Below are 6,390 nucleotides of genomic sequence, written 5' to 3' on the forward strand. Positions count from 1 at the left end.
GCTGAGAGTCTCCCAGGATCACGGAAAATCCTCCCCACAGCCCAAGGAAAGTCTGACCTGGCTTTTCCCAAATCTACTGTGTGACTCCTGGCAAGTTACTTCCCTTTTGGAGACTCTCCATCCATCTCAATAGTCGATGAGAAGCCCTACCCTGCCTGTTTCCCTAGGGAGGGGCAGGGGTTGTGGGCATCAGATGAGACCATGGCTGGGAAAAGGTTGGGTACCCTGGGTCCTGGGCCTGGGGTGAGGGTGTGGAGGGGGAGAACAAACAGAGAAGGAAGGAAGAGAGAAGAATGAGGGGAGAGAAACAGACACAGACACACAGACACACACATAAGTGAGGAAACCATGAGACATAATGAGGGAATGAGTAAGAAAGAGAACAGGGAGGGAGGAGAAAAACCAGAAGACCCCAAGAAACAAAAAGGAAAACAGAGAGAGGGATAAAAATTAAGAGAGAAACAGGAAAAAGAGGGAAAGAGAGCCAGCGGAGAGGACAGGGATCCTCAGAGACACAAGGGCACAAGAAATGAGTTAGAGAGAGAGGGAGGGAGGGAGAGAAGCAGAGACAATAACACAGGGGGAGGGGCAGTGAAAAGCCACACAGACAGAGGAAAGAAAAAGAAATGGAGGGAGAAAATGAGATGGAGTGTTAGAGTCAGAGAAAGATGGAGAGAGGGAGAGATACAGGAGAGAGAAAGAAATGAGGAGAATCAGGGCCAGAGAGGGAAAGAGACCAAGGGAGAGAAGGATGAGAGAGAAGCCAAAGGTGACAGAGCGATGGGGACCGATGGACAGAAAGAGCGATAAATGATCAGACCCCACAGACCCCTGCCCCTCACTCACTCACTGTGAACCCTGCCCCACTCCAGACAGGTGGGGATCCAGAAGAAAGCCTCAGCTCCCCTTTTGTCTGCAGGGCCTGGCCTATCCTGTCCTGCTGGTTTGGCTCCTGCCATCCTCTGTGGCAAGGCTTTTGAGGGGCACCCAATGGGAGGCAGGGCTCCAAAGCTTGTCCTGTAGGTTGACTGACGTGGCCACTGGGTGGAATCTGAAGGGAAAACCCAGTGACACCTTCCCTTGAGGCCTGGGCAGGCCCCAGCCTGCCTTCTTTTGGGGCCCAGACTAAAAAAGACCTCAAAGGTCACTGCCATCATGCTCTTCGCTGTACAGAGGAGGAAATTGAGGCCTAGAGAGGGAGAGGGACAAGCCTGAAGTCACAAAACCAGGTCATGGCCTAGTTGGAACTAAATCTGATGGATGCTGAGGCCTGAAAATCTGGAGACTTGCGTTCTCCTGGTCAATTTGCTTCCTGCCCAGGGATGTCCTGAGACTTTAGTGACAGTATCCTGGATGCCAGTCCCTGGGTGGAGAGTTTTACCCAACATCCCGTGAACTGACTACTGTGATAAGACCCATCATACAGATAAGGAGACTGAGGCTCAGAGAAGTTAAGACTTCAAAGCCTGAGGTCACACAGTGTCAATACCCCAGATAGGTCTGTTTGACCTTGAAAGTTGGGTTCCTGCCATGGGACCTCCCAGCCACCGTGGGTAATGAGCTCTGTAATATGGGAAAGGTGGGCAGAGGTGGGTGGCCATTCCTCCAGTTAGGGAAAATTACCAGAACAATGGTTTCAAAACATTAGAATTCTTCCCAGAGGGACCCACCTTTGTTCAGTGGTGTTCCTACCTTTAGGAACCCCAGGTCTCCCTACCCTTCCCACCACCACACTCTATTCCACATCCCTTTTCTCAACCTCTGAAGAGAAGGAGTTTGGCTCTGGGCTACTCCCACCCTCTCTCCCTCTTCATTGTCCCCAGCCATGACCTCCTGAACCACAGGCCCAGGCTGGTTCTGAGTATAGAGGTGGGCCTGCACACCCTAAAGCCCCCCTTCTACCTGCTATGCACAGTGAGCATCTCCCCCAGCTCTGCCCGTGGCTCTGCCTCACTGGGGCTCACCCTCCTGGAAGAGACTTGGATGGAGATTGGGGAGGAATGTTGGAGGAGCAGTAGGCTGATGGGAAGAATGACAGACAATCACTTTCCCTACCAGCTCTGATCTCCCAGTAAAGCTTTCCAGGAACTATACTGCCAGCCTCTAACCCCTCCCTAGCTAGATCCTGTCCCCTGAGGTTTGCTCACCCTCAACGATCCTCAGTTTCTTCATCTGCATTATGGGTGTAAGCACCCCAACTTCCCTGGATGATTGGAAGGTGAATGATACGTTAGCTCTGGGACACAGGAACACGTGCTGGCTGTAAACTCTCCCTAGTGGAGAGGCCACTCCTCTTGGGGAGCACATGACGCTACTGTGTCCCACTGGTGGCTACAGTCCAAGGATGGAGATGGTTGCAGACTGAGACCCCTGCCCAGCCCTCTACTCCTCTGGGGGCCATAGTCCCTTTAAGTCTGGAGCATAGCTCCGCCCCATGTTGCTCTCAAGTTCTGCTCTGGCTATGTTTCCACCATCAGATCAAGAGGGTTGCTGCTTGGCCTGGCCTCTGCCTTTGAGTCCCAGGAAATAGAGAGCCCTGGGGTGCTGTTCCCTGATTATGCCAAGAGGCTTTCTTAGAACCAACCCTGGGTGATGGTGGGAGGGCACACTCCAGGTGGCCAGGAGATGGATGCTCCCTTTACCAGAAACCTCAGGAGCTCCCAGGGTGGGGGTAGCTACAGGGCCCAAACCCTGCCCTCACCTCTTTCACCCAACTCTGGTAGAGGCCATGGCCCTCTGCCAACTTCATGGAGGTGGGTGTGGCAGCCACTACTGGGGTGGGGGTCTAAAGATGAGTTCTGGGAGCTTCCTCTGAGCCCCTGAACCCTCTTCCCTCCCTAGGAAGAAAGGGATCCCCTCCTGGCCCCCTGCCCCAGGCTCCAAGGCTTTGGCTCCCACAGTCCCCATCCAGGCGGGGCTGGCAGCAGGTGACTGGATGAGAAAGGCATGGTGAATGGGGGCGTGGGCCTTGGCAAGTACACTCCTTGGCCAATCAGCGGCCTGCCCAGCCGGTGGATTCAGTTACAAGCCAGAGATCACCCCATACTCCAGCCTCCTTCCTACTCCTCCCAAAGCTCCATTCATTGGCCCTGCCGCAGGGTCTGCAGGGCACCGCTTCCGCTCAGCTGCTTAAATCTGCTGCCTCGTGGGCTGCCAGGGGTAGGTGTTGTGGGGGCTTTGTCTGACTGGGCTGGGCCAGGACAGAATGGGGATTCTGGTAGTGCTGTTAGGGATGCTGAGCTTCCTGGGAGTGGCTGTGGGGAGCTCCTCTGCCCTCCTCTGGGACAGCACCTCCTGCCACTTGGCCAGGCCCATCCCCGGCAGCCCCTTGGGGACCCTAAGCTTTCTGGGCAAGAATGCCCAGGGACTGGCCCTGGTCCACACCCACTGGGATGAGCACGGGAGGCTGCAATCTTGTAGCCAGCAAGTCGAGCCAGAGCTCACTGCAGCCTTTAGTGCTCTCTGTACTGGTGAGATCACCCGGGGCATCTTCATCCACACCCCTGGACCTGAGCTGCAGAGAGCCCTGGCCACACTTCAGAGTCAGTGGGGAGCCTGCCGAGGGACTGAAGAGGGTCCAGCAGGGGCTAGGGAGAAGCGAGCAGCAGGGGTCAGGGAAGAGCAAGCAGAAGGACACAGAGGAGCACCCAGCAGCATAGGACACCAGCGCTTGAAGAGAGGCTGGACTATGCCTGGCACGCTGTGGTGTGGAGTCGGGGATTCTGCCGGAAACTCCACAGAGTTGGGTGAGTGATGGGGATGTGGACTAGGGGGTAGGGGAGGGAAGTGCAGGCTTTTGCCCTGGCCCCCATTCTTCCAGACTGTGTGTCCTTGGGGGAATGACTTAACCACTGTAAACTTCAATGTCCTCATCTGTAAAATGGGGTGACCATAAGTCTCATCATGGGTTGCTTGAATTAGGTCATAGATGGGAAACGTCCTAGTCAAACCTTGGAGTCCTCATTAATCACCATCCCAGGGAGGGGGTGGACTGGGATGGGTCCCAGGTTGTCCAAGCCAAAACACCATCACCTAAGAGGAGGCTTTATGAGGACAAGGTGCCCAGTGGAATGGACACTGAGACCCAAAGGCCTGGGTTAGCAAATTCAAGCTGAACAGGTCACTTCCCCTCTCTGAACCTTGGTTTTCTCACCTGAACCATGAAAGTGACATTTCCCTCGCAGGGCTGCTGTAAGCTTGGGTGTGGGAAGTGCCAGGCACTTGGGAAATGCTCAGTAAAAGGCACTATTGCTTTTTACTGACAAACAAACATGGATGACTTTTTTGCACTGTCAGTACAGCTGTCTTTGTGCATGCATGGCAGGCTGGGGGCAGGCTTTGGCACCTGAGTTGGAGCAGACTGGCATCCTGACAATGCTTCATCGTGCCAATGAGAAAGGTTGCACCCTGCCTGTTTGCCATTCCATTCCACACACATTCATAACTTCTGAGTTTTATTTGGGGTGTGAGCTTGGGAGCTCTGGAGGCAGACTTTAGTCCCTGAGTAAGTCCCTTTCCTGGACAAGGGCTCCTGGGTGGGCTGCCTGGCACTTGGAGCTGCCCAGTAGAGGCTGCGCGTGGGTGCTCTCTTCAGGCTTTGAAACTGAGTGTCCCACAGAGAGTGGTCTGAGTGTCCCACATCTGTGTCAGGGCTGGGGTGAGAATAAGGTCCCTGCTTCTTGCACTGGATGGGCATAGCCAGTGTGTGGTGCCCAGGACCCTGCTGAGCTGGTGCCCCTGCCCCTGCTTCCTGCAGGGATCTTCCAAGGCCCTGATCTCTGCTGCCGGGAACATGACCGATGCCCACAGAACATCTCGCCCTTCCAGTACAGCTATGGTATCAGAAACTACCGATTCCACACCATCTCCCACTGTGACTGTGATGCCAGGTTGGCAGTGGGCAGAGAGGGTTGGGGACTTACGGGTGGAGTAGTTCCTGGGTGCAGAGACTGAGATTCCAAAGAATCCTAAAGAATCAGCTAGTCAGACACCCTACCATGCAGGTGGGAAAGCTGACCCTAGGAGAAGAAGAGACTCTTGGATCCCAAACCACCTGGATGGTAGTGACTGGGTGGGCTGGAGGAGGAGCCAGGTGGCTCTCTGTGGTCCAGGGACCTGAGTACCAGCTCTGGGGCAGGTTCCAGCAATGCCTGAAGAACCAGCAGGACTCCATCTCGGACATCGTGGGCGTGGCCTTCTTCAATGTGCTGGAGGTCCCCTGCTTCGTGCTGGAGGAGCAGGAGGCGTGTGTGGCGTGGTACTGGTGGGGAGGGTATGTAGCTGCCCCCTTCAATCTCCTTCCCAGCCAGAGAGGGAGCCCAGGGAGGGATGCCTGCCTGTATGTCTGTCCTCCAAGGAATGATGCCTCATCCTCCCTGTCTTCTCCTCAGGACAGGGCCAGGATGCAGACCTTCCCTGGGTGCCCAATACAACCCAGTGGGACAAGGGATGGGACTGGCAGAAACTTGGTCTCCATGGAGAGGAACCTAGGGCTTCTGGGAGGGGTATTATGAGTTACCAATTGCCACCTTCCAGGTGCAGAAGGTATGGCTCCATACCTCTTGCCCACCTCCAGCCCAGGACCCTCTATAATGCCTCCTGGAGCTCCCCAGCCACCCCCCAGCCTCCCAGCCTTCAGAACCCAGCCCCTAGCAAGCCACAACAGAACCAGCGTCCTCAGAAGCGACCACCGCAATGGAAAGGGTCTAAGCACCCCATCAAAACCAACACCACAGCCCTCCGGACCCCTGTGGCCTCCACCCAGCCTGATATGTCCCCCACAGCCTGGCTGGAAGTCACCCATCCAGGCCTCCAGGGGCCATGGAGTGGCCTAAAACCTCAGGGTGAGTTCCAAACCTAACTTTGGGGGTTCCTGATGTGGGAAGGTGTCCCTGCCTCTGTACAAGGTCGAGGACCCTGTGTTGTTTCTCTTCCTGTTCCAAACTCTTCCTGGGGGTCTCCCAACCTCTCCCATCAAATCATGCTGCAGCCAGAGGGGTTTTCATAAGCCTTACACTTAACCATATCACTCCTCACTGAGCCCCCACCTGGCTCCTCTTACTTCAGATGATGATGTCCCAACACCCAGGGGCCTTCAGGTGCTGGTCCTGCAGACTCTACTTCCCAGCTGAAACTCACAAACCTCATTTGGTTGCTCTCTCCCACCTCTGGGCCTTTGCTCATGCTGTTCCTTCTGCCTGGAGCACTCTCCCGAATTTTTCTCCTAGCCTCGGTTTAGCAGTCTCTGCCTCCAAAAAGCCTTTCCTGATCACCCTGGGCTTCCCCTATGGAAGCCCATAGGCTTCTTCTGGGCTTCCCCTATGGTGGCACTGCCATGTGTGTTTGTGTGTGTGTGTGTGTGTGTGTGTGTGTGTGTGTGTGTGTGTGTGT

The 6,390-nt window shown here is 55.3% G+C and overlaps 1 protein-coding gene across 2 annotated transcripts in view; it reads left to right on the forward strand.

Moving 5' to 3' along the window:
- Window positions 1–658: 658 nt before the first annotated feature.
- The window catches only part of PLA2G3 (phospholipase A2 group III), an 8,024-nt gene continuing 2,292 nt past the window's right edge, over window positions 659–6,390 (forward strand). Inside the window, exons 1-4 of one of the 2 annotated variants that reach the window (XM_040464053.1) lie at window positions 659–3,746; window positions 4,757–4,889; window positions 5,138–5,272; window positions 5,536–5,843. In XM_040464053.1, the coding sequence (XP_040319987.1) occupies window positions 3,206–3,746; window positions 4,757–4,889; window positions 5,138–5,272; window positions 5,536–5,843 (1,117 nt within the window). In that variant the 5' untranslated portion in view covers window positions 659–3,205. The remainder of the gene's footprint in view (window positions 3,747–4,756; window positions 4,890–5,137; window positions 5,273–5,535; window positions 5,844–6,390) is intronic. The other variant, XM_040464054.1, reaches the window with a different exon arrangement.

The sequence above is a fragment of the Herpailurus yagouaroundi genome, unplaced genomic scaffold (genome assembly GCF_014898765.1).
Source record: "Herpailurus yagouaroundi ecotype Mexico unplaced genomic scaffold, PumYag 428, whole genome shotgun sequence".
In the NCBI taxonomy this organism is placed as follows: domain Eukaryota; kingdom Metazoa; phylum Chordata; class Mammalia; order Carnivora; family Felidae; genus Herpailurus; species Herpailurus yagouaroundi.